General features: G+C 41.6%; 1 protein-coding gene across 20 annotated transcripts in view; it reads left to right on the plus strand.

Moving 5' to 3' along the window:
* The window catches only part of LOC126183424 (DNA fragmentation factor subunit beta), a 437040-nt gene that overhangs the window by 14180 nt on the left and 395271 nt on the right, over window positions 1-27589 (plus strand). Inside the window, exon 1 of one of the 20 annotated variants that reach the window (XM_049925397.1) lies at window positions 9612-9706. The exons of the other annotated variants lie outside the window; for them this stretch is intronic. Coding sequence (XP_049781354.1) covers window positions 9704-9706 — 3 coding nt within the window. The 5' untranslated portion in view covers window positions 9612-9703. Of the gene's footprint in view, window positions 1-9611; window positions 9707-27589 lie in introns of those variants that run through there. 20 annotated transcript variants of the gene reach the window in all.

The following is a 27589-nucleotide window of genomic DNA, read 5'->3' on the forward strand; positions in this document are numbered from 1 at the left end:
CACTGTACTTCGGTTTATATGTAAATTTCTTCACATTCTGTTGACAATGTGACAGCTGTGGGCAAATCAGTTGGACCCCGTGTCCGTACTTGTCTTGACATCTCCTGAAGGTAATCCTCTTAAAAACATGTCAAATGCCCTCTGCTCAGCCTCTTGTAAAATAACCTCATTTACCACAGTATTCTGTCCCAACTCATAAGTACACCCATTGATCTTTCTTCTCCTATCTGCAAATTCTTCCATTGATTCCACATGCTTCTTTGTTACCATCACCAACATTTTCTCTAAAATGTCTTGCACTATTCTGTTTCACATACCTCTGGGCTAACCCCTCCTTAAATTCATCAGTCCCTCAATCTAACTCCCTTGAGAGTCTCCGTATACTCTGCGTAAGTTTTTGCTTCCACTGCTAATCTCAATTTTGTGACCCCTAAAAGTTCTGCATCAGACCATCCTTCCATTTCTGCCAAATTTTTAAGATATCCCACAAATGCTTGTACACCCTCAGTTGATTTCCCAGGGAAAGGAGCAACAAAACATGCAGGTGATGAATCTGTACCTCACTGTGGCAATTGCGACTCCATTAGAACACACAACTCCTTATTAACTGCTGTCAGCTGAGATAACCATTCCAACATTATGCAGACTGCCTCTGGTTGTGATACACCTTGCGTCTCTGTCTCTGCAAAAGCCTTGTTCTCTCCAACACTCAGTTTGAAACACCAGTATTCATGAGACAGAGAAACTAAAATATATTAGCCCATTTTGACGGGGCACTCCTAACCATATGTATGTAGCATCTACATGTGAAACATACTGCTGGTACTGATTCTGTACACTGAATGACCTTCTAAATTACAATGTGTACATTTAACAGGTACTAATCAATTGTGGCTCCCATTACCTCTGCAGTGCAACAAATCTACTGACATTTTACTTGTAAAACAATCCACCTTATAGGAAGCATGGCAGCAAGCTTTTTTTTTTCATGAATAAACATTCACCAACAAGTAAATTTTCTGGGTTCAATGTACCATAGACTGTAGGTTCAGACGTTGCTGCAGAAAGGTGACGCCAGTGTCCTGACATGAGTGAAATAGGACTGGAGACGGCAAATTTGTGCTTTCAAATTCCTTTATTGTGGGTCTCCACCGGTACACATTTCCTTCAGCACCAGGGTGGCTTAGGCATCCAATGCCTCCCTCTCGTGTGTGTGTGTGTGTGTGTGTGTGTGTGTGTGTGTGTGTGTGTGTAACACCACGGCTTCCATTAGTGATGTACTCTGTGCTCTGCAGCAGAGGCAGCAGTGGCTGAGGCACAGCTTATGCCTCCAGTGCTGTGGTGGCTATGACCCACTGTAGGAGCACTGTGGCCACGTGCTGTGTCCCAGGGCTCAGCAGGCCCTGCGGTAGCTCTGTGTCTCATATCTCAGGACAGGCTACCCACACATGAGGCCGAGCTGCGGACCCCATACAGCATTCTGGATGGTGCTCCAAGTTTCACAGTCCCATGGTGGTAGTGCTGCGATACTGGCACAATAATATTTCAATACAAAAGTGGCTGGCCTTGCTTCGACTTTACTATGCCTTGTGACACATACACTAAAAACTTCTGCAGTTAATGCTGTGGAAAGGCTTCCACATACGTGCTGCTGTGTCAGTTGTTTCCAGATCCTGCTTGGCTGGCTTGCCTTGAACCGTGTGAATGCTTTGTTGTGTTTTGTAAGGCATAACAATCATGCTTGACTGCAGCTGGCTCGGCTGTAATTTACTTCCTACTTTTGCATTTCTGACCAAGTATGGTTGGTGCACTATGGAGATTTCAGATTCTGAAATATACCAAAATTAATTTACTTTCTGCAGATTTCTTCTGTTGTTATTATTCATGGGTTCATGACAATTTATAAGGTTATAGATTCTGTTCTTGCATGTATTTGTTAACAAGGACATTCATTCTGATTTCGATTTAAATTCTGCTATACTATCCGCAATTTTTTTGTTTACATAAAATACTGTTCCAAACACTGGCATGTTTTCCATTGTTCTTATTGCTAGTTTCTGTTTGTAAAATCTGTTTGTTGTGTATCAACTACGTTCTCATCTAAGAATCTCGCTTCCTGCTCTGCTAAAATTTGTATTTGGTTCTTCTGTGGAAATAATTCTAATTCTGTCTGTTTTCCAATTTTCAGAAGAGAATTTACATTTAATGTTCCAAAGTAGTACGTCTTCTTGAACTAAAACGTAGAAGGTTTTTCAGTATATTCCATCTCTGGGACTCCCCAGAGCCTTAGGTCCCAATGTATTGCAAGAGGTAATGGTGGATACCTCATCAGAGTTAACACCAGTGTAATGCATCCATTGCGTGAACTTTTCATTTTGCGATTTGAAGTAGAAGCAGGGAATCCAGGATTATCCCTGAATTCCCAAAATAAGAACAGGTTGTCAGACTAGATTCTTACTGATTCAACCACCATTAATGTGTGGAACAGGCACTGTTAGGCTACCACCAGTAATATGCTGAACCATCATGCCATCTGCCCATTTTAGCCTTGGACAATAGGCTACCCATTTTGCCAGTTCTGCCATATCCAAGTCCATTATCTCCATCTTTGCTACCATCGAGGTGTTCTCTGTAACCCTGGCAAGGAGCTCTTACATGCTGCTATCAGCTGGGCCTTTTGAACTTAGGTTTTTTAAAAGGTGATCAGCACCTGCTTTCTTTGGACTTGGATTTATTATATTCCTCTTGAAGTCTGAGGGCATTTCACCTGTGATCTTCACTGTAACCCTGGCAAGGAGCTCTTACATGGTACTATCAGCTGGGCCTGCTGAACTGAAGTTTTTTAAAAGGTGTTGCTCCTCTTGTCACTCCTCTTTTATCCTAGCTTATGGCAAACAACCTTGGAACCTTTACGACCCAGGTTGGAGGAGTTTATTATTATCATTATTATTATCATCATCATTCTGTTGTTGTTGTGGTCATCAGTCCAAAGACTAGTTTGGTGCAGCTCTCCATGCTACTCTATCCTGGGCAAGCCTCTTCATCTCCGAGTAGCTACTACAACCTACATCCCACTGAATCTGCTTACTGTACTCATCTCTTGGTCTCCATCTACAATTTTTACCCAGCACGCTTCCCTCCAGTGCTACATTGGTGATCCCTTGATGCCTCAGAATTTGTCCTACCAACCGATCTCTTCTTTTGGTCAGGTTGTACCACAGATTTCTCTTCTTCCCAATTCTATTCTGTTCTGGCATAACCACAAGTGCCGGAACAAAGATGAAGAACCCAAGAGAAGTGAAGGCGATGAAACGACATCAGCCAATGGTGCGCTGATTAGGACCGCACCACAATAGGAGCGGCCTCTACAAGAGGAGAATATAAGTGCTGCTCCTGTCAGCCTTGGACACTTGGTATTTGGACAGTATTAGCATGGCATAGCAGAGTGTGCTACGATATAAATTATTTGTGATCCATATCAATTGCTTACTTGTATACAGCAAAGGACTGTGACTTGTTTGCAAGTTGCCCATCTTTTACGAATCAATTGTTAATCTGCGGTATTGAAATAAAACTACTAATGTTGTTTGCTTGAATTATTGCATAGCATTCCGAGAACGCAGCATCCCTTAGGCACCCTATATGCAACCAGTGGGCAGGACCCCACATATTCAGTACCTCCTCATTAGTTACATGATCTACGCATCTAATCTTCACCATTCTTCTGTAGCACCACATTTCAAATCTTCTATTCTCTTCTTGTCTAAACTGTTTATCATCCATGTTTCACTTCCACACACATGACTACACTTCATACAAATACTTTCAGAGAGGACTTCCTGACAGTTACATCTATACTCAATGTTAACAAATTTCTCTTCCTCAGAAACCATTTCCTCCATTTTCAGTCTACATTTTATATCCTCTCTACTTTGGCCATCGTCAGTTTTTTGCTGCCCAAGTAGCAAAACTCACCTACTACTTTGTGTGTCTCATTTCCTAATCTAATTCCCTCAGCATCACCTGATTTAATTTGACTACATTCCATTATCCTCAGTTTGCTTTTGTTGTTGTTGTTCATATATCCTCTTTTCAAGCTACTGTCCATTCTGTGTAGCTGCTCTTCCAAGTCCTTTACTGTCTCTGCCAACATTGCAATGTCATTGGCAAACCTTAAAATTTTTGTTTCTTCTTCCTCAACTTCAATTCCTACTCCAAATTGTTCTTTTGTTTCCTTTACTGCTTGCTCAGTATACAGATTGAATAACATCGGCGATAGGCTACAACCCTGTCTCACTCTCTTCTCAACCACTGCTTCTGTTTCGTGCTCCTCGACTCTTGTAACTGCCATTTGGTTTCTTTACAAATTGTAAATAGCTTTTCACTTCGTGTATTTTACCCCTGCACTTTTAGAATTTGAAAGAGAGCATTCCAGTCAACAATGTCAAAAGATTTCTCTAAGTATACAAATGCTGTAAACATAGGTTTGCCTTTCCTTAACCTATTTCTATGAGAAGTTGTAGGGTTAGTATTGCCTCATGTGTTCGTACACTTCTCCAGAATCCAAACTGATATTCCCTGAGGTTGGCTTCTACAAGTTTTTCCATTCTTCTGTAAAGAATTCGTGTTAGTATTTTGCGGCTGTGACTTGTTAAACTGACAGGTAGGTAATTTTCACACCTGCCAGCAGCTGCTTTCTTAGGAATTGGTTTTATTATATTCCTCGTGAAGTCTGAGGGTATTTCTCCTGTGTCATGCATCTTCCTCACCAGATGAAAGAGTTTTGTCATGGCTGGCTCTCCCAAGGCTGTCAGTACCTCTAATGGAATGTTGTCTGCTCTCGGGGCCTTGTTATCATTATATTGTTGTTGTTATTATTATTTACTTTGTGGCATTCATTGGACCACTCTAGCCAATTATACAAAGGTTTATACAATTTAGCTCAGTGTTAGTTCAATAAAATAGTTCAATAATACAGTGATTACACAAGGATTATTGTAATTTATTGTTATTTAAAAGGGGATTTTGCTCATCTCTCTGCCCAATATTTCTTCATTCTTCCAGATATTTTCTTTCTTTTTTTCACCTGAGATCACTCTGCCTGTACTCCTTTATTAATCTTCATTTGTAGTATGGTTTGTGTGTCTTGCAGTATTTTGGTTTTCTCTGTTTTATTTTTTAGGTCTCATTTTGTAATTTGAGGTTCTCATACATCTTTACTATCACAAACAGTCTTGCTCACAAATTATTTAATCAGGTGACTGGTTTCAACCACAGCTGTGGTCATCTTCAGACCAATGAGTAAGAACCTCCTTCTGGTGGTAATCACTAGTAGTGAGCTATTCCTCTATGCCCATTTACTTGGTATTGTTTATTTATACACATTTTCTCAATTTCTGCTGTATTTCTTGTTTTGAAGATGATTTCAGCTGCATATGTTATTTCTGGTTGTGTTTGTGTGCTAATGTTGCTCTTGTAGATAAGTTTTTTGTTGTTGTGTGTGTTTTTGGTAATTTGCTTCATTCAGTTCTTTTATTCTGCTTAGCCATGTTGGTTACTCATTTAGAGTGTCTGGTATGATTTAGCTTAAATATTTAGAATTATCAACGATTTTGATTTGCTGCTCGTCGACAGACATTTTGTGTACAAGGGGTGGATCAGTTAATATAATCTTAAGATCAGCAGCAAATACCAAGCAATTTAAACTTATATCTTTTTCTCACTTCCAGTTCTTATATTGTTTGGGTTATCCTGGTACTTGTCTCATTATATATTCCAGTGCACAATTGAACAATAATGGTGATAGACACTCACCTTGTCTTAAGGCTGTTTTTGTGAGGAATGTTTCAGAAATTTCTCCTCTAGATTTGACTTTTTATATGGTGTTGATTAGATTATGTTCTGTTAGTTTAATTAGTTTTGATAATATTATGAAAAGGATAGTTGCTATTCAAACTATAGCAGAGTTGCAGAGAGCACAACAAGAAGTCTGTCAACAAGAAAGCTTCTGGCCAGAAAGGCACACCCCTCTTGCATGTACGCACACACGCACGCAAACGCAACCACAAACACAAACGCAACTTACACACACGTAACCAGAGACTCTGACTGCTGAGACCATGATTCCATCGTGGATTTACCATTGTTTAGTTAGTTTTGGACAGAGTCCTAGATTCCTAAGAACATTTAGTACTGAAGGTCTACAGAGTCGGTCTTATGCCTTCTTAAAGTGTAAAAAAGTTATTGCCCGAGGTTTGTTACATTTCTTGTATTATGCAATAGTTAGTTTTAAACCAGTTATTTGCCTGCACTGCATCTCAATGGTGTGGAAACTCCTGTTCTAGTTGTTCACGATTCTTCTGTACAAGATCTTGGATAAAAATCTTTTAGGTGCAGTCTAGGAGAGAATTTCCCCTGTAGTTGTCTGGATTGCTCTTACCCCACATCTTGTGTAGTAGGTGGATGATGGTCATGGTTCAGTGCTCAGGGCATTGTTCCATTATCCAGACTTTCGTTAGAGCCATATGTAAGGTTGTCTTGATGATCGTGCCATTTGAATCTTTCCACATTGCAACAAATCCTGATCTTCTCCACAGGCTTTATAAATTTTTTGTCCTTAGAGTGCTTTTTCCATTTCTTGGAAAGTTGGAAGATCTAATTTGTTAGGTTTGGTTTTTATTGGGGTACTGGTGTTGATTTGTGAATGGTCTTTGAAGTTCAGAACAGTATTAAATGCTTTTACTAAAATTTCAGCGTTTTCTTTGTTACTGTGTGCTCTTCTTCCACTTTCATCTTTCAGTTCTAATGTAGAGGGCTTATAGTTGTTTCCATGAAGATTTTTTAGCAGTTCCTGAAACTGGTTTTTTGGTAATTATCTTCTACAGAGTTTATTATGTCTTTATGGAATACACTCTTGATCCTTGTAAAGTTTTGTGTGAATTTTTTTCCTTTCATTTTTCAAGTTGATGGCTTTTCCTTCTGTTTTGTATATTTGAAAATTTAACCATGCTTGGTGTTTTTCTTCATGGAAATTATCTCATTCTGTTGTCCGTTGTGTATGTTTTCTTCGTGTGTTCAATGGGGCTACTTTCTCAGCTTGTTTCTTGAGATTTGGTACTAGTTCTTCTGGATCATCTGTTAATATAATGGTTTGTGTAAGTTGTTGGTATTTGTCATTTTTTCTTTCATTAGTTTTTTAACGGAGTGAACTTGATTTTAATTTTAACTGTATAGTGGCCTGAGTCTGTGTCTACTCCTCTCAGTACTTTAACATTTTATATTTCCTTATCAGAATTTCTTTTTATTTGTTCTGTTCACAGTTTGTTTGAGAAGGTCCCTAAATGTATCTGCCTCTTCCTTTGTTTTTGTTAGAATCTTTTTTTTTTTTTTTTTTTCATTTATAGGAGCATAAGTATTTATTAGTGGGTAAGTTTTATTCTTTGTTTTGAAAGTTAAGAGTTGCAGTTCATGGTGATAGTATTATAAAATTGGTTAATCAATCTATTATTTTTATATTCACTATAAATCCTATTCCAAATTGGGAATGTTACATCATACCATCATTATGGTTTCCCATTATAAATTCTGTATCCTTGTGATTCATATTGGTCCTCTATCGTGGTTCTCAATTTGTGGAGCCCCGCTAGAAAATTTTTTTGTTCATTTAAGTCATGTATGAAGTTTTTGAGTTTTCTGTTCATAAGTTGTGAGTTTATGTGTTATGTTGCTATATAAATTATCTGCTTCTGTTGAACCTTTTTTATTTTTGTTAATGTGACTCAGAATTAGAATTTTATTGTGTTATGACATACATACAAAGATTATTGATTTAAGGTACAGGAAACCAATCAGTATAAATAACGTAACAGAGATACATACAAAGTTTCAAAACTAAAATCAATCTTAATGTATAAAAATAATTATAAATTTGTTTCATTGCTCTACACAGGAATCTTCGCCATTCAAAAATGAGTGAATAATAATATTTTTGCACTAGGATGGTGCATAATTTTATCGTCAATAAGCCTATTTCCATACTGTGAAAGTTTTCCGTTTTTAATTTATTATAAATTTTCATAGCCATGTCTATATTGAGAAGTCTGGGAGTAAAGTTTTAGTATATGAGATGGCAACATGATAATATCTATGTTTCTTGTTTTATATATATGTTGCAAATGGTTTTCTATAAATAATTCTGGATTGGTACGGATAAAGACAAACAGTTCATAAATGTAAATACATGGAATGGTTAAAAATTTTAGATCCCAGAACGAAGGTAGTCAAAAGTCTCTAGGTTTAGTATTACACAGTTTTGTAATAATTTTTTTTTTTTGAAATAGTAATATTCTATTTACAGTACTTGCTTTCCCCCCAAAAGATAATCCCATATCTTACAGTAAATTCAAAATATCCATGATAAGCAACTATGCTAGTGTCCATGTCACTTGTGTAGGATAATATTGTCATTGCGAATGCAAGACTCTGTAGCTTGTTTGACAAGTAGCTTATATGAGAAGACAAGGATAAATATTTTTCTAGAAATATGCCCAGGATTTTGACAGAATCTGCTTCCCTAAGTTTCTGATTTTTGTGGGTAGTTTGGAAGTCACTTGATTTTGATTGTTTAGTTTTAAACTGTGTAAGTTGTTTTTTGTGTGTTTAATTTTAATCCATTTACATCAAATGAATGTTTTGCACTATTTATGGTGTCAACAACTGTGGGGAAATTGTTCTGTGGTCTCACTTCCAGTGAGCACACATGTCATCTGCTAATAAACCTGAGTGGGTGTTATATTTGGAGGTAAATAATTTGCCTAAAATAAAAACAAGATTGAACCTAAGATGGAACGTTGTAGGACTCCCTTTGACATAATTTTTCATTCTGAAAAACAGTTCCCTGTAACTGACATTTAATCTACCTTTTGCTTTCTATCTGTTAAATATAAGTTGAACCATTTCAGATTGTTACAGTTTATTCCACATTTTTCTAATTTGTGCAATAGTAGAGAGTGGTTTACACAGTCAAAAGCCATTGTAAGATCACAAGAAAATTCCTGACTTTTTGGGATTTGACCATACATAAGCAAATTTTCCCAAAAAATTTGTTGATGACACATATTGCACTCCTCTGTTTCTGGAACCTGAACTGATTTAATGTGATGATCTTATATTTTGCATGAAATTTTGGATCTGGATTGCAACAAATTTTTCAAATACTTTTGAAACTATTGGCAGATGATTTACTGGTTGGTAGTTTCCTACATCTTCCTTTGAGTCTTTATTAGATGATTACTTTACTACTGCATACTTTAGAGCATCTGGCAAGTATCCTTCTTCATATGATTGGTTTCTTGTTTCAGATGTGTGCCCTGATACTATAATAGAAACTGTTTTAATTTCTCTCATAGATATTTCATCCCATTCAGTCAAATTTTTATTTTTGAGGGAGACTACTGCTTTTTATACATCTTCAGCTCCGTAATTTGTTCAGATTTGTTTAGTACTGTTCTGTCATTCTGATGGAAGATTGAAAGCCTGAGACTGCAGTCGTGTGTGTGTGTGTGTGTGTGTGTGTGTGTGTGTGTGTGTGTGTGTGTGTCGCGCTCGCACGCGCGCATCTAATGTTTACAAAGGCCATTGGCCGTAAGCTTTAAGTCTGAAACACTTTTTGTTGTGCCTGTCTGCGACTCATCATCTCCACTATATGGTGAGTAGCAACTTTCCTTCTCATAATATTGTTACATTCCATCCTGGATTTTCCATTGTTTCATTGAAATAATGTGATATTTCTGAAGGGTTTCCAGTGGTTTTCTCACATATCTTAATTTTGGAAATTGTAGATTGCCGACCATGCTACCAAGTTCAGATTTTATGACTAACCGTACTGTCTTTGATTTAATTGTATCATCCAGAATAAATGTTTTGTGTGCCATTTCTTTTGCTGCCTTTAGCACCTTTCTAAATACAGTTCTATACCTTTTTACACTGATAAGCCAGAACATTGACCACCTGCCTATTATCTGATATGTCCATCTCTGGCACAGATAACAATGACATCCCATTGTGGTGTGGAAACAATGAAGCCTTGGTAGGTTGCTGAAAAAAGTTGGCACCACCACACAAAGCAAAACCAATGTGGTTTCTTGGTGTCAGAGAGGTATCTTTTTTAGGTTAGACTCAGGATTCAGGCACCCTGTTACTATAGAAGTTAAATTTAGGGAAAAACCCCACAAAATGCTTAAGAATGCACAGAAAAGTGAGGTTAGCTTATTTCATCAGAATATTATTGGATTGAGTAATAAGGTAGAAGAGCTGCTTGCCTGTTTGAAAAATTTGGAGAGCTCTGAAAACATAGACATCCTGTGCATATTTGAGCACCACATACCATCAGTCCAAAAACATTGAGACAAGTAGATTTTGTAGTTATCAGCATATAGAAGTATGTGTTTGTTAATTAATAAAAAAGAATAATTTACTTTTAATTGTAGGATGTCCAGTGAAGGAGTCTCAGATTTAAAAACTAAATATCTTAAAAACTAAGATCAATGGATGAGTGCAACAAACGATACATTTATTATAAGAGCCATTAGAATTTTATGCAGAAGTTATACAAAACAGTTTGTTCTGCTAACAGATGGCACTGTAATTGCAATATGTAATGCCTAGAATAGTGTATTGCAGCTCTGAATGATCATTTCCACTGTTGAAATGTGAAAGCAGGTCAGCATGCTAAAGGAAGAGGTAGAAATCATGTATTCCAGTGAACGGCATGTTTTTCTGATACTAAAATACCACAAGGTAGAACACAGTCCTATGGGAACAAGGCACAATTTTCAGACACAATTTAATGTTCCAAAAGGACCTGATGCGAAAACTGGTCACAGCTCTTCACCGAATTCCATTGGACAGACAGGGTGGTTGATGATGTAGCGGGTCTGATGATCTAGCGGGACATGTTGATCACGAGCAAACTGTGGCTACCCCTGAAAATGTTGCCACAGTTTCTGGAATTATTCAGCAAAATCCAGGGAAATATATTGAAGAAATGCAGCTGAAACTGGTTTGAAGCATTCCAGCATACAGAAAATACTGAGACAGAACCTACACATTTGCAATCAAAATTCAAAGCCTCGATCCATACCTGTACAAGCTGTGTGTCAGAGGGCTGACTTGGCGAACCAGATTTTCATGACGATTGATAATGAAGGATTTCATGTTAGTGGCATCTGATTCACAGATGAAACAAACTTCCACCTGAATGGCCCCATGAATAAACAAAACTGGAAATTTTAGGTTTCCAAAAATCCACATTTGTGTGAAGCAAAAGTATTGTATTCTCCCAAAGTTACTGTTTGGGCTACAGAGTAAAGCAGAGGCATCATTGGCCCTTTTTTCATGTGAAAAATGATTACTAGTTATCATTATGTTGCAGTTTTGGAACAGTTTGTTGCCACATTGGAGAATTGACTAGGAACCAAGTGGTGCATGCAAGATGGGGCCAGACCCCATTGCACTGAACATTTGTTTTGCTTTCTTTATGAATACTTGGGAACAGTGTCGTTCCACTGGAGTATTGCAGATTTACTGGTGTAGGTATGGATTGCACTCAATATTTGCCCAATCTGACTCCTTTGGATTTCATTTTGTGGGGCAAATTGAAAGACACTGTCTACTGGAACCCTCCCTCTATGCTGGGTGAGATGGAATTGGCAATCTGTGTCGTATTTGAATCCATTTCCATTGAGTTACTACAGGATGTAATGACCAATTTCATTGTTCATTTGTGCCACTTCCATATGGCAAGTGGTGGTGTGATTGCAGAGATTGCCTGCAGAGAATGAGTTTAATTATGCACACTGATACTGTAAGAGCCACTCAGTTTACAGTGCTTTATGTCAACAGCTTTTCAAACTATTTTGAAACTTTTGTACAACTAACGTATAAAATTCTTACAGATTTCACAGTAAACATACCTTTTGATGCACTCATCTATCAGTCTTAGTTTTCAAGATATTTTACTCTTGAAATCAGGGTCACCTTTGCTAGACACACTGTAGATTCTCAATGGTAAATTTTGAACTGCTTGTGAGAAATACACTCCTGGAAATTGAAATAAGAACACCGTGAATTCATTGTCCCAGGAAGGGGAAACTTTATTGACACATTCCTGGGGTCTGATACATCACATGATCACACTGACAGAACCACAGGCACATAGACACAGGCAACAGAGCATGCACAATGTCGGCACTAGTACAGTGTATATCCACCTTTCGCAGCAATGCAGGCTGCTAATCTCCCATGGAGACGATCGTAGAGATGCTGGATGTAGTCCTGTGGAACGGCTTGCCATGCCATTTCCACCTGGCGCCTCAGTTGGACCAGCGTTCGTGCGGGACGTGCAGACCGCGTGAGACGACACTTCATCCAGTCCCAAACATGCTCAATGGGGGACAGATCCGGAGATCTTGCTGGCCAGGGTAGTTGACTTACACCTTCTAGAGCACGTTGGGTGGCATGGGATACATGCGGACGTGCATTGTCCTGTTGGAACAGCAAGTTCCCTTGCCGGTCTAGGAATGGTAGAACGATGGGTTCGATGACGGTTTGGATGTACCGTGCACTATTCAGTGTCCCCTCGACGATCACCAGTGGTGTACGGCCAGTGTAGGAGATCGCTCCCCACACCATGATGCCGGGTGTTGGCCCTGTGTGCCTCGGTCGTATGCAGTCTTGATTGTGGCGCTCACCTGCACGGCGCCAAACACGCATACGACCATCATTGGCACCAAGGCAGAAGTGACTCTCTTCGCTGAAGACGACACGTCTCCATTCGTCCCTCCATTTACGCCTGTCGCGACACCACTGGAGGCGGGCTGCACGATGTTGGGGCGTGAGCGGAAGACGGCCTAACGGTGTGCGGGACCGTAGCCCAGCTTCATGGAGACAGTTGCGAATGGTCCTCGCCGATACCCCAGGAGCAACAGTGTCCCTAATTTGCTGGGAAGTGGCGGTGCGGTCCCCTACGGCACTGCGTAGGATCCTACGGTCTTGGCGTGCATCCGTGCGTCGCTGCGGTCCGGTCCCAGGTCGACGGGCACGTGCACCTTCCGCCGACCACAGGTGACAACATCGATGTACTGTGGAGACCTCACGCCCCACGTGTTGAGCAATTCGGCGGTACGTCCACCCGGCCTCCCGCATGCCCACTATATGCCCTCGCTCAAAGTCCGTCAACTGCACATACGGTTCACGTCCACGCTGTCGCGGCATGCTACCAGTGTTAAAGACTGCGATGGAGCTCCGTATGCCACGGCAAACTGGCGGTGCACAAATGCTGCGCAGTTAGCGCCATTCGACGGCCAACACCGCGGTTCCTGGTGTGTCCGCTGTGCCGTGCGTGTGATCATTGCTTGTACAGCCCTCTCGCAGTGTCCGGAGCAAGTATGGTGGGTCTGACACACCGGTGTCAATGTGTTCTTTTTTCCATTTCCAGGAGTGTATGTAGTCCTTATATGTTATCTGTCAGTCTGCACCAAACAATAATCGGTGGTTATTTCAGTGTTGATTTTTTAAAGGATTCTGATAGGAAAATGATCTGGAAACCTTATTTGGATCCTGAAATCGAATCTCAGTAATAAACTTTTCAAAAGGGTGGATAAAGACAGTAGGACCCAAACTGACAATGTTTTCTTTGACTAAGCTCAAAACAATGAAGTACATGGCCCAGTCACATTAATGTGACCACCTATAAAAAACCTGATAACTGCCATTTGCAGTGTGGGCGTGCAGAAAGAGTATCAGCGAGGTTCTGGAAGGTACCAACAGGTTTGTGGAGCCGTGCCAACTCCAGTGCTGTAGCCAGCTGTGCTATGTTTCTCAGATGAGGATCATTGGCACGAACAGCTCAATTGAGTTGGTCACACAGACTCTTGATTGGGAATAAATCCAGGGAGTTTGGTGGCCAGAGGAGTACGATAGACTCGTGCTGATGCTCTTCAAACCACACACGTACACTTCGAGATGTGTGACATGTTGCATTGTCCTGATGGTCAGTGACATCATGTAGGGGTGTGCATGATCCCCAAGGGTTGATGTGTATGTGTGTTGATCCATTTCCCCTTCCAGAATGATGAGAAATGCAGAGAATACCACAAAAACATTCCCCAGACCCTTCCGACGATTGTTGCGGGGCCATACACGCCAGTGGCCATCTGTCCAATGAAGCATAAAACATGATTAATCTGAGAAGGCCACCTGTCACCACTCGTTGAATGTCCGGTTGGGGTACTGGCGTGCAAATTCCAGCCTTTGTTGCAATGTACAGCAGTCAGCATGGCTGCATGAACCAGACGCCTGCTGCAGCAACATTCACTGAACAGTCATTGAGGAGACACTGTTGATAGTCCCTTGGTCCATTTTGGTGATCGGCTGCTCAACAGTTGCATGTCTGTTTGCCTGTACACATCTCTGCAGCCATTGTTCACTCCTGTCATCTATGGCCCTTGGTGCACCACACTTGCCTTGGCACTGGTTTTGGATAGCACCATTTTGCCATGCATGCTATATGTTAAACATGTTTGTGTGCAAACCATTTACAAATTTAGCCAGTTTGTAAATACTTCCTCCCCTGGTCCAAAAGTCAATGATCATACCCTTTTGGATGTCCTGCATTGAGACAATGACTGCTCTGTTTTCTGCATCCCCCTGACATGCTTTTTGTACCCTCCACTGCTAGTGCAGCCACCTGTGGCATCTGTGAGTGGTTACTGCCCATTGACATCAATTATAGGTGGGGGTCACATTAATGTGACTAGACCATATAACTGTAACAAATGCTCTCTCTTATCATGATGCACAGTTAGGATAAATAAGATAGTGTTTTGCAGTATTGATACTCTTCAGTAGAAGTCAGTTAAAATGATTAATGACTCCAGGACAAATGTTTCCAAGAATAGCTTAGAAGAGATGACCTGGGATAAAATTTAGAATTTACCAAATGTTGACATAAAATTTAATCTGTTCTATGATAGAATCATATCATTATTGAAAAAATAGCTTCCTATAGAAGCTAATCAGAAAGGATATTAAACAGCCATGTAAAAAACTACAGCTCACTAGAGGGATTAACATACCTTGCTAAAGGAAAAGGGAGGTGGATCTGTTGTCAAGAACAAGTAGAGATTCTGCAGTAGTTGCACACTACAAACCTACTCAACAATTACTAAAAATTCAAGAAACATGTACATTATGTCAGATTACACGATGCTGCGTGAGAAAACTCTGGCCAGCACGCACCGAGCGAGGTGGCGCAGTGGTTAGCACACTGGACTCTCATTCGGGAGGACATCGGTTCAATCCCACATCCGGCCATCCTGTTTTAGGTTTTCCGCAATTTCCCTATATCATATCAGGCAAATGCTGGGATGGTTCCTTTGATAGGGCATGGCCGACTTCCTTCCCCATCCTTTCCTAATCTGATGAGACCGATGATCTCACTGTTTGGTCTCTTTCCCCAAATCCACCCACCCCACTCTGGCCAACGCTATGGCTCTGCTGCAGGACAAGCTTTGAACTAGTCCGTTCTGAGCTTTTATGGTGTATATATGTTTTCACGTGTGTATCTCTGCATAGTAATAAAAGTGTAGACTCACAGTATTTGCACTCACCTTTATTTAACTTGGAAATTCCTCACCTACATGTTTTCTGTAAATTATATTGAAGGTGAGTCACAGGTTGTAAATATGTTTAATAATCATTTTTTAAATGTAGTAAAAGTAAAGGGATAAACAGTTCAAGAGAAAAATCACAGCTCTATGTTGAAAAGCAATTCTCATAAAAATTAAGTTATATGAATGTATCACCAACATCTTCTGATGTTAAGAAAATTGTATATTCTCTAAAAAAATAGAACTCGTGTGGATTTGATGGTGTTTCCATCAAAGTACTAAATATTTGTTCCCATATAATAAACCCTGTCGTTTCTGACATATGTAATGCATCAGTCACTAGTCATCTTTTCAAAAATATTGAAATATACCATTGTTAAACTCCTCTGTAAGAAAGGTGGTATGGGAGATGTCAATAACTACCAACCTGTTTAACTGCTGACATCCTTTGCCAAAAGTTTTTAGAAGGTGATATCTTCTAGAATAGTATACCACCTGAGCAACAATAATATCCTCAGTAAGTCACAGTTTGGATTTCAGAAGAGGTGTTCTACTGAGAATGCCATTTACATGTTCACTCACCAAATTTTACAAGCATTAAATAACAAAAAAGTGCTGGCTATTATTTTCTGTGACCTATCTAAGACATTTGACTGTGTCAGTCACAGTATTTTTCTGGAGAAACTGAGATTTAAGGGGTTGATGGTACAGCCAGTCAATGGATAATATCCTATCTAAACAAAATAGTACAGAAAGCTGTACTGAGTAATTCAACCAATGTAAACATGGGGCTCTATTCTGACTGGCAAAAAATCATGTATCGGGTTCCCCAAGGCTAAATCTTACGTCCGCTATTGTGCGTGATCTACATCTACATCTACATCTACATCTACATCATACTCTGCATACTATGTGGCGGAGGGTACTTCCGGTACCACTAACTGATCCCCCTCTACCCTGTTCTATTCTCGAATGGCACATGGGAAGAATGACTGTTGGTAAGCCTTTGTACTGGCTCCAATTTCTCAAATTTTCTCTTTGTGGTCATTACACAACATGTATGGGGGAGAAAGTAATATGTTGTTCAACTTCTCCTGGAAAGTACTTTCTCAAAATTTGAATAGTAAACCTCATCCTGATGCACAATGCCTCTCTTGTAATGACTGCTAGTGGAGTCTGTTGAGCATCTCAATAATGTTCTTCAGCTGACTAAATGATCCCATGATGAAATGCGTCCTTCTTCATTGGATCTTCTCTCTCTCTCTCTCTCTCTCTCTCTCTCTCTCTCTCTCTCTCTCTCTCTCGTATTAGTCCCAACTGATAAGGATCCCATAGTGATGAACAATACTCAAGAATCGATCGAATAAGTTTGTTATAAGCCACTTTCTTCATGGATGAGTTAAATTTCCTTAAGAGTCTTCCTATGAATCTTAGTTTGGCATCTGCTTTTTGTAGTATTTTTTAAAATGTGGCCATTCCATTCAATGTTGCTCTGGATAGCAACTCCAAGATGTTTTACAGTAGGTACTGGTTCCAGCAGTTTCTCATCAATAGTGTAGTCGTACAGTATTGGCTTTCTTTTACTCTGTGTGCGCAGTATGTTACATTTATTTGCATTCAGGGTTAGCTGCCAGAGCCTGCATTATTAATAATCCTCTGCAGGTCATTCTGCAAATTGATACTGTCTTCTGGCATGTTTATAAACAACTGCATCATCTGCAAACAGACTTAAAGAGCATCCAACTCTTTCATCTAGGTCATTTATTAACAATGTAAACAGTAACGGTCCAGTCACACTTCCTTGGGGTAGTCTGGAAATTATCTATACATCTGTCAATTTTGTTCCATTGAGAGCGACATGTTGAGTTCTACCTACAAGAAAGTCTTGAATCTAGTCACGAATGTAGTCCAATACTTGGTGAGCTAATACTTTTTCACTAAATGACAAGTGCCGGATGGTGTCAAATGTCTTAGTGCTTGTGGAGGAATAGAGCAAGCTGAGTTTCGCGTGATCGCTGTTTTCAGAAGATCTCTGTTTGCAGAATCTATTTTTATTTTTATAGAGGTGATTTTCACTCTCCAAAAGTCATTATTCTTGAGCATAAAACATGTTCCATAATTCTACAGCAGATGGACATCAATGATATAGGTCTATAATTCTGTGCATCTGTCCTGCGACCCTTCTTGAAAATTGGATTTACCTGCACTTTTTTTCCATTCACTAGGTACCATTCATTGCTCCAGCAATGTATGATAAACTGCTGCTAGAAGGGGAGCAAGTTCTTTCATATAATCTTTGTAGAACCTTGTAGGTATCTCATCTGGCCTTGTAGTTTCCTTTCTATTCTGCATCAGTTTTCTCAGTATCTGCCATTTTGACATTTGTACAATGCTTGAAAGGAAGGCTGTGTTGTGATCTTCATCTTCCAATTTTGTAAGACTGAATTCAGTATTTCGGCCTTCTCTGTGTTATCTTGTTTTGACGCTCTCCTTATACTCATTTGCTCTTTGTTCAGCTTTTGTTTGTCAGTCAGGGTATGTCTTTTCTTGTATTCTAATGTTGCACCAACACTATATTAGATTTTCGTCAACCAGGTTTTAATTAGCTTCAAGATGAAGGCAAATACAGACACACTGAAGGACATTGTAAGTAGAACAAGCACATGAAATTGTGTGTTACGTAACTGCACAGTTTAACGGTGAAGTGTTCTTAGCCACTAAAAACATTAGAGTGGCCAAAGCCCCAGCGTGCCAGCTTATACCACTGTTTGCACACAGTGCACTGCTTGCTGTGCCGTTTGTAGTGGCCACTTATGCTGGCTATGCAGGCGTGTGCTGTTTAATTATGCATGCTTACTGTATAGGGTTACAACACTCCATTCCCTTTGGGGAAAAACTGTATCCACTTATGGTGCTGGCCAAACCTACAGGCCCAGACGGTTAAGCCTGGATTGAACAGCTACGAGGCGGGCACTGGCAGTTGGCCGGGAGTAGGCTGGAGTAGATGAAGCAGCATACCAGGCTGGTGGCCCTCAAGCAGTTCCCCCTGGCTATGGTCACCAACGGGAGTGAACCTGTTGAGGGCTTCTTTGGGAGAAGACTGCATGATGTGTTTTTTCATCTGAGTTTTGAAAGTACAGACCAGCTGCTTTGCCTCACCATTTGGCTGAGGGTAAAATGGAGGGGCCGTAACATGCCGAATGCCACTCTTTGTACAAAAAGCTTCAAAATCCTAATGCACAAATTGCGGGCTGTTGTCTGTCACAAGGGTGTACAGTAATCCTTCCTAGGAAAAAGTCTTTGTGAGGGCCATGAACGTAGCCGCTGTGGATGTGGTTGGGCAGCGAACTATATAAGGAAATCTTGAGAAAGCCAAAAGCAGTTACGGAAAGGATGCACATCATCAGGGTAAATATGCTCACAGGAGTGCTGGGCAGTGGGCCACAAGGAAAGAGAGGACCCTGGTGCCATCTGATGGGTGATACATTGTGGCCAGGTTGACACAACATGCATGATTTCATTGTTGGTACCCAGCCAAAACACGCCAGTGGGCTAGCAATTTGGTATGAGAAACACCCCAGTGGTCCAGATGGAGAAGGTGTATGATGTCCCATCACAATGTGAATGGGATCACAACCCAGGGAGCTGACCTTCAGAAGCCAACAGTAACACACTGTCAAGAACTGAGAAGCAATGGTGGAGAAAATAATAATCACACAAAGGATCCAATGCTTGGCATGGTGGTTTATCCAGCCAGCTGTGGTGGGCAAAGTGAACAACCTGATGTGGGACAGGATCAGCTGTGACAGTCACTGAAATTTGAGAACTGGCAGTGGGAAAACCATCCACAATGTTTCAGGCATCAACATCTAAATAGAAATGCCACAGTTCATCCTGATCAAATGCAGGATCATGGCCAATCGGCAACTAAGAAAGAGCATCTGCATAAGCGTGTTGTACTGTGGGGCAGAGTGAACCTGGTAGTTATAGCATGACAAAAATAGAGCCCAGCATTGCAGACGATGGGCCACTTTGTCCAGAAGAGATGCCGAAGGATTTAAAAGAGAAGCCAGAGACTTATCAGTAATCAAATGATACTTAGAACCATAGAGAAAGACATGAAATTTTTTGAGTATGTACACAGTAGCAAAGTCTTCTTTTTCTATCTGGGTGCAAAGTGGTTGTGTCTGATTCAGGGTTTTGGAAGCCGTATGCAATAGGGCTTTCAGAACTGTCTGCCTATCTGTATGCAAGAACAGTCCCAAGATCATACTGGGAGGCATTCATAGCCAAAACCAGATGTTGGTCTGGTTGGAAGATAACTAAGCAACGTGGCGCGTGTAATTTTGACTGCAACAGGGTAAAAGCATACTCACAGCTGGACAGCTAGTGAAAAACAACCCCCATACGTAAGAGAGTATGAAGGGGCTGAGCCACCGTGGCTGCATCAGGAAGAAATTTATCATAGTATGCAATCTTTCTGAGAAAAGCCTGCAGCTCTTTGACATTGATAGGACACAGCAAAACTGTAGTGGCATTGATATGCTGCCGTAAAGGCTTGACAGCAGCATGGAATACTTTTAGGCTTTGAAGCTGCGATAAGACGATAGATAGCTGAAAAAATTGTGATCTGTCCAAGTTATATTTCAACCCATTGGCCTACAATGCCATGAACAACACACGAAGTTTCTGCAAATGTTCATCTGCAGAGGAACCCAAGACCACAAAATCGTCCAGGTAGTTAATGCACCCCGGCACGGAGGCCATGAGTTGCTCTAAAACTCATTGGAAAATTGCAGGGGCACTAGGTATGCCAAATGGCAGGTGCTGATATTGGTATAACCCGAAGGGTGTATTTACTGCAAGGATATGTTTGAAATCATCATCCAGAGGCAGTTGCAAATAGGCTTAATCCAAAGTGTATTTTGTAAAAATATTGGCCCCTAGAAATCTGAGCTAAGAGTTCATCCTACCATGGTAAGGGATAGGTATCAAAAACAGACTGTGAATTCACAGACTTTTAAAATCCCATAGAGCCAAAGGTTACTGTTAGGTTTTTGCGACAGTTACCATCAGAGTAGACTATTCAATAGAGGAGACAGATGTGACAACACTGTAGGATGTAAGTTGACTGACATCTGCTTTGACGTGCTCCTGTAAAGCAATGGGGATGGGACAGGCATGAAAGAATTGGGGGGGGGGGGGGGGGAGACACATCATCATGTTCATTCTGATGTGAGTCTCTAAGTTGGTAGCACACCCTAAACTGTCCAAAACCCAAACAACTGTTTTAGACACTACACCAGTAGAAAACTCTTCCAGCACGGATATTTGTTGTTAGCTGTAACTCACCAGAGAGACCGAGGACAATGCGGGTGATCTGAGATCCACATAAGTTTTAGAATTTAACAGAGTCACTGCTGCACCCTATCTACTTGCATTTGTAACTTCTTGTCCATAACTTGCACGTCAATATAAAGTTTGTTTGGGGTTACCATCACTTGAGAAACACTGTTCACATCCATGATAACGTCTCATGCATGAGATTCACAGTTGCACACAAACACAGTATGTCCCTCTTTTTGCAGTGGTTGCACATTGCCCGGTGCTTTTGCTGTGGACACGTGGCCCGCTTATGTTGAACTAAGCAATAAGAGTACAATGGGGGAGGTGCATGTGACCGATATTGTCACTGCTGCTGCTGCTGCTCAGCATGATGCTGTCCCATGTGATGTGGAGACTCCGGCTGCATGGCTGTGACATCATCTTTCTCCCATGAGCTAATTGACAGTGGCTGAGGAGGAGATGTAACAGCGACTAGTTCACACCAAGTGCCTATCTGATACTCCTGCTTCCCTAGATACTTCAAAAGACTAGGCAATGTTCAAAACCTCTGCAAGAGATGGGTTTTCACATTGTAAAGCCCATTCACAAACTTCTGTACCAAGGACCAAGTGTATTATAGCATCATGAACCATCGAATCAGCATGTGAGGCCCGGTAAGGGCAAATAGGCAATGATGGCTAAGCCCATGAAGTTCCATTGCCCAAGTTCTGTACAACTGTTGTGACCACTTTTGACAACAGTAGAACTCAACATGACCAGCAATAACATAAGTATGATTACAGTCATAATTAGAGAGCAACTGACACATTTCATCAAAAGAGAGACTAGCAGGTTCCTTCAGAGGAGCTAGCTGACGTGGAAAATGATAGACATGAGGAGAAATCCATGAAAGAAAGAAAGCCTTAAATACGTTAGGGTCAGGGACACCAAAAGCTTAGATATGTTGGCAAAGACATTTTTCATATGCCTCCAAATTCTCTACGGATCATCAAATGGAGAAAACAGTGGAGGTGGCTTAAACAGTAGTGAACCCTGGCACATCAACAAAGCTGCCAAATTGTTTAGTGCCATGAAGAGGGCCTGCTACTGGCTGGTGAGAGCTCACTACTCTTCAACAAGAGACTGAAGAATTTCTTCCTGTGACATATCGGTCACAGTGACCCAGAATTGAAATATGTGAAGTAGAATGCCACATTCATCACCAAAAATATTGTCATGTTCCACAAACTCTGTATTAGAATTCCCACCAACCAACTTTTAATTTGCTTCCACATAAAGGCAAATACAGAAACACTGAAGGACACTGTAATCAGAACGAGCACACAAAATCACATGTTGCATAAATGCACAGTTTAACGTTGAAGTGTCCTTAGTCACAAAAAACATTAGGTAGGACGCCCGAGGGCCCGACATGCCGGCTTATATACTGCTGTTTGCACAAGGGCAACACCATCTGTGCTGAGTGAGGCAGCCTCTTTAGGTCGGCCATGCAGTCATGCACTGTTTAACTATGTGCACTCACTGTATAGTGTTACAACATCTTGAATCTGAGATGAAACTCTCTTTCTTTACAGGGCAGTTTTGGAAAATGGCTATTAGATGACGGTGGCTCTTTCCCATCCCTTAAGATCTTGCTTCATACATGTAATCAACACAAATGTTCGATATGTGCCCCTTTAGTGATTCGGCAGACATCAAGCCGATAATCAAGTTCCTCCCACACTCGGCGCAGCATGTCCCCATCAATGAGTTCGAAAGCATCGTTGATGCGAGCTCGCAGTTCTGGCATGTTCCTTGGTAGAGGAGGTTTAAACACTGAATCTTTCACATAACCCCACAGAAAGAAATCGCATGGGGTTAAGTCGGGAGAGCGTGGAGGCCATGACGTGAATTGCTGATGATGATCTCCACCACGACCGATCCATCGGTTTTCCAATCTCCTGTTTAAGAAATGCCGAACATCATGATGGAAGTGCGGTGGAGCACCATCCTGTTGAAAGGTGAAGTCGGCGCTGTCGGTCTCCAGTTGTGGCATGAGCCAATTTTCCGCGGGATACGTGTGAAACTTGCTCGCACGCATTCAACCGTTTCTTTGCTCACTGTAGGCCGACCCGTTGATTTCCCCTTACAGAGGCATCCAGAAGCTTTAAACTGCACATACCATCGCCGAATGGAGTTAGCAGTTGGTGGATCTTTGTTGAACTTCGTCCTGAAGTGTCGTTGCACTGTTATGACTGACTGATGTGAGTGCATTTCAGGCACGACATATGCTTTCTCGGCTCCTGTCGCCATTTTGTCTCACTGCCCTCTCGAGCGCTTTGATGGCAGAAACCTGAAGTGCGGCTTCAGCCGAACAAAACTTTGAGTTTTTCTACGTATCTGTAGTGTGTCGTGACCATATGTCAATGAATGGAGCTACAGTGAATTTATGAAATCGCTTCAATCATTTGTAATAGCCCTGTATAATCATTGCAAATCTTGTGGAGAGTCAAAGTAGTAAGTTTGTATGTTGTACGGAATAATGTTCTGGGATAAGTCATTTTTAAGGAGAGAAGTCTTGTTGTCTTGTGACAGCCAGAGAGAGAGCACCAGCAGCAGCGAGTACTGTTTGTATAAAGCGTTTTTGTACTTATTTGCTGCGCTTAGCTTTTAAACAGTTTTTCTGGGAAAACCTAGCGTAGTTTTCGCGTCTCGTATTTCAGTGAGTGTTTCTTGATTATCAGAGCAGCTCATCAGAAGATTATCTTGGGAATTTGTCACCGTATAGGGTAGGGTAAACATAGTCATGTGTAGGGACTGTGGTTGTTGTGAGCGGACGCAAGGAGAATTGGCCACTCTTCGGGGGCAGGTGGAGGCTTTGTCTGTTAGGCTCATCGAGCTCGAGGCGCGGGCGTCGGCTCGTAGTGGCGTTGGGGCAACTGTGGTGAGACCTATGCCTACTTCGGTGGCCTTGGAATCACATGGAGCCCCTGATGTCACTGCGTCTTCCGGCAGTGAGCATCTTACCGGTCAGCCATCACTCCAGGGTGAATGGCGGACAGTGGTGGGCTCGCGCGTGCCTGGCCGAAAGGCGAAGGTGGGATTTGGCCGCGTGGCAGCTGCCTTACCCCTTTCCAACAGGTACGGGGTGCTTCCTAGTGGTGATGACATCATTTCCGAGCCACCACAGGATGCCTCGCCTGTTGGGCCAGTGGCCGATTCTCCGGCAAGGTCCCGACAGTCACAGAGGGCGGGCCTATTAGTTATAGGGAGCTCCAACGTTAGGCGGGTTATGGAGCCCCTCAGGAAAATAGCGGGTAGGTCGGGGAAGAATGCCAGTGTGCACTCGGTGTGCTTGCCGGGGGGTCTCGTCCGTAATGTGGAGGAGGCCCTTCCGGCAGCTATTGAACGCACTGGGTGTGACCGGCTGCAGATAGTAGCACATGTCGGAACGAATGACGCCTGCCGCTTGGGTTCTGAGGCCATCCTAGGTTCCTTCCGGCGGCTGGCTGATTTGGTGAAGACAACCAGCATCGCACGCGGAGTGCAAGCTGAGCTTAATATCTGCAGCATAGTGCCCAGAGTCGATCGCGGTCCTCTGGTTTGGAGCCGTGTGGAGGGTCTAAACCAGAGGCTCAGACGACTCTGCGACTATAATGGTTGCAAATTCATCGACCTCCGTTATTGGGTGGAGAACTGTAGGGCCCCCCTAGACAGGTCAGGCGTGCACTACACACCGGAAGCAGCTACTAGGGTAGCAGAGTACGTGTGGCGTGCACACGGGGGTTTTTTAGGTTAGAGGGACCCCCCCTTGGGCGAAACGATAAAATACCTGACGGCTTACCAGAGAGGACGTTATCATCGTTGATAAAGAACGTCCGTCCTCAGAGACCAAAAACAGGAAAAGTTAACGTAATATTGGTAAACTGCAGGAGTATCCAGGGCAAGGTTCCTGAATTAGTATCTCTTATTGAAGGAAATAGTGCGCATGGTTAAAACCGGAAGTGAACAGTAACGAAATCCTAGACACAGAATGGAATATATACCGCAAGGATAGGATAAACGCCAATGGTGGAGGAGTATTTATAGCAGTAAAGAATTCAATAATATCCAGTGAAGTTATTAGCGAATGCGAATGTGAAATAATCTGGGTTAAGCTAAGTATCAAAGGTGGGTCAGATATGATAGTCGGATGCTTCTATAGACCACCTGCATCAGCAACCGTAGTAGTTGAGCGCCTCAGAGAGAACCTGCAGAACGTCGTGAAGAAGTTTCGTGATCATACTATTGTAATAGGGGGAGACTTCAATCTACCAGGTATAGAATGGGATAGTCACACAATCAGAACTGGAGCCAGGGACAGAGACTCTTGTGACATTATCCTGACTGCCTTGTCCGAGAATTACTTCGGGCAGATAGTTAGAGAACCAGCTCGTGAAGCTAACGTTTTAGACCTCATAGCAACAAATAGACCGGAACTTTTCGACTCCGTGAATGTAGAAGAGGGTATCAGTGATCATAAGTCAGTGGTTGCATCAATGACTACAAGTGTAATAAGAAATGCCAAGAAAGGAAGGAAAATATATTTGCTTAACAAGAGTGATAGGGCACAAATCGCAGAATATCTGAGTGACCACCATCAAACGTTCATTTCTGAGGAAGAGGATGTGGAACAAAAATGGAAAAAATTCAGAAACATCGTCCAGTCCGCCTTAGATAAGTTCGTACCGACTAAGGTCCAAAGCGAGGGGAAAGATCCACCGTGGTATAACAATCATGTACGAAAGGTACTACAGAAACAAAGAAAGCTTCATCATAGTTTTAAGAGTAGTCGAATCATAGCTGATAAGGAAAAGCTGAACGAAGCGAAAAAGAGCGTAAAGAGAGCAATGAGAGAAGCATTCAACGAATTTGAACATAAAACATTGGCAAACAATCTAAACAAGAACCCTAAAAAGTTTTGGTCATATGTAAAATCGGTAAGCGGATCTGAATCCCCTATTCAGTCACTCGTTGACCACGATGGCACCGAAACAGAGGACGACCGAAGAAAGGCAGAAATACTGAATTCAGTGTTCCGAAACTGTTTCACTGCGGAAAATCGTAACACAGTCCCTGACTTCAGCCGTCGCACGGACGCCAAAATGGAAAATATTGAAATAAACGATATCGGAATTGAAAAACAACTGCTATCACTTCGTAGCGGAAAAGCATCCGGACCAGACGAGATACCCTTAAGATTCTACAGTGATTATGCTAAAGAACTTGCCCCCTTTCTATCAGCAATTTATCGTAGATCGCTGGAAGAACGTAAAGTACCTAGCGACTGGAAGAAAGCGCAGGTCGTTCCCATTTTCAAGAAGGGTCATCAATCATATGCGAATAATTATAGGCCTATTTCGCTTACGTCAATCTGTTGTAGAATAATGGAACATGTTTTGTGTTCTCGTATTATGACGTTCTTAGATAATACAAATCTCCTTCATCATAACCAACATGGATTCCGCAAACAGAGATCATGTGAAACTCAGCTCGCCCTATTTGCCCAAGAAATTCACAGTGCCGTAGACACTGGCGAGCAGATTGATGCCGTATTCCTGGACTTCAGGAAGGCATTTGATACGGTTCCGCACTTACGTTTAGTGAAAAAAATACGAGCTTACGGAATATCGGACCAGGTTTGTGATTGGATTCAGGATTTCCTAGAAGAAAGAACACAACATGTCATTCTTAACGGTTCAAAATCTGCAGATGTAGAGGTAATTTCGGGAGTACCGCAAGGAAGCGTGATAGGACCTTTATTGTTTACAATATACATAAATGACTTAGTTGAAAACATCGGTAGCTCCGTGAGGCTATTTGCAGATGACACTGTTGTCTACAAGAAAGTAGCAACATCAGAAGACTCGTACGTACTCCAGGAAGACCTGCAGAGGATTAATGCATGGTGCGACAGCTGGCAGCTTTCCCTAAACGTAGATAAATGTAATATAATGCGCATACATAGGGGCAGAAATCCATTCCAGTACGATTATGCCATAGGTGGTAAATCATTGGAAGCGGTAACGACCGTAAAATACTTAGGAGTTACTATCCGGAGCGATCTGAAGTGGAATGATCACATAAAACAAATAGTGGGAAAAGCAGGCGCCAGGTTGAGATTCATAGGAAGAATTCTAAGAAAATGTGACTCATCGATGAAAGAAGTAGCTTACAAAACGCTTGTTCGTCCGATTCTTGAGTATTGCTCATCAGTATGGGACCCTTACCAGGTTGGATTAATAGAAGAGATAGACATGATCCAGCGAAAAGCAGCGCGATTCGTCATGGGGACATTTAGTCAGCGCGAGAGCGTTACGGAGATGCTGAACAAGCTCCAGTGGCGGACACTACAAGAAAGGCGTTACGCAATACGGAGAGGTTTATTATCGAAATTACGAGAGAGCACATTCCGGGAAGAGATGGGCAACATATTACTACCGCCCACATATATCTCGCGTAATGATCACAACGAAAAGATCCGAGAAATTAGAGCAAATACGGAGACTTACAAGCAGTCGTTCTTCCCACGCACAATTTGTGAATGGAACAGGGAA

This window comes from Schistocerca cancellata, chromosome 4, assembly GCF_023864275.1.
Source record: "Schistocerca cancellata isolate TAMUIC-IGC-003103 chromosome 4, iqSchCanc2.1, whole genome shotgun sequence".
Taxonomy (NCBI): Eukaryota; Metazoa; Arthropoda; class Insecta; order Orthoptera; family Acrididae; genus Schistocerca; species Schistocerca cancellata.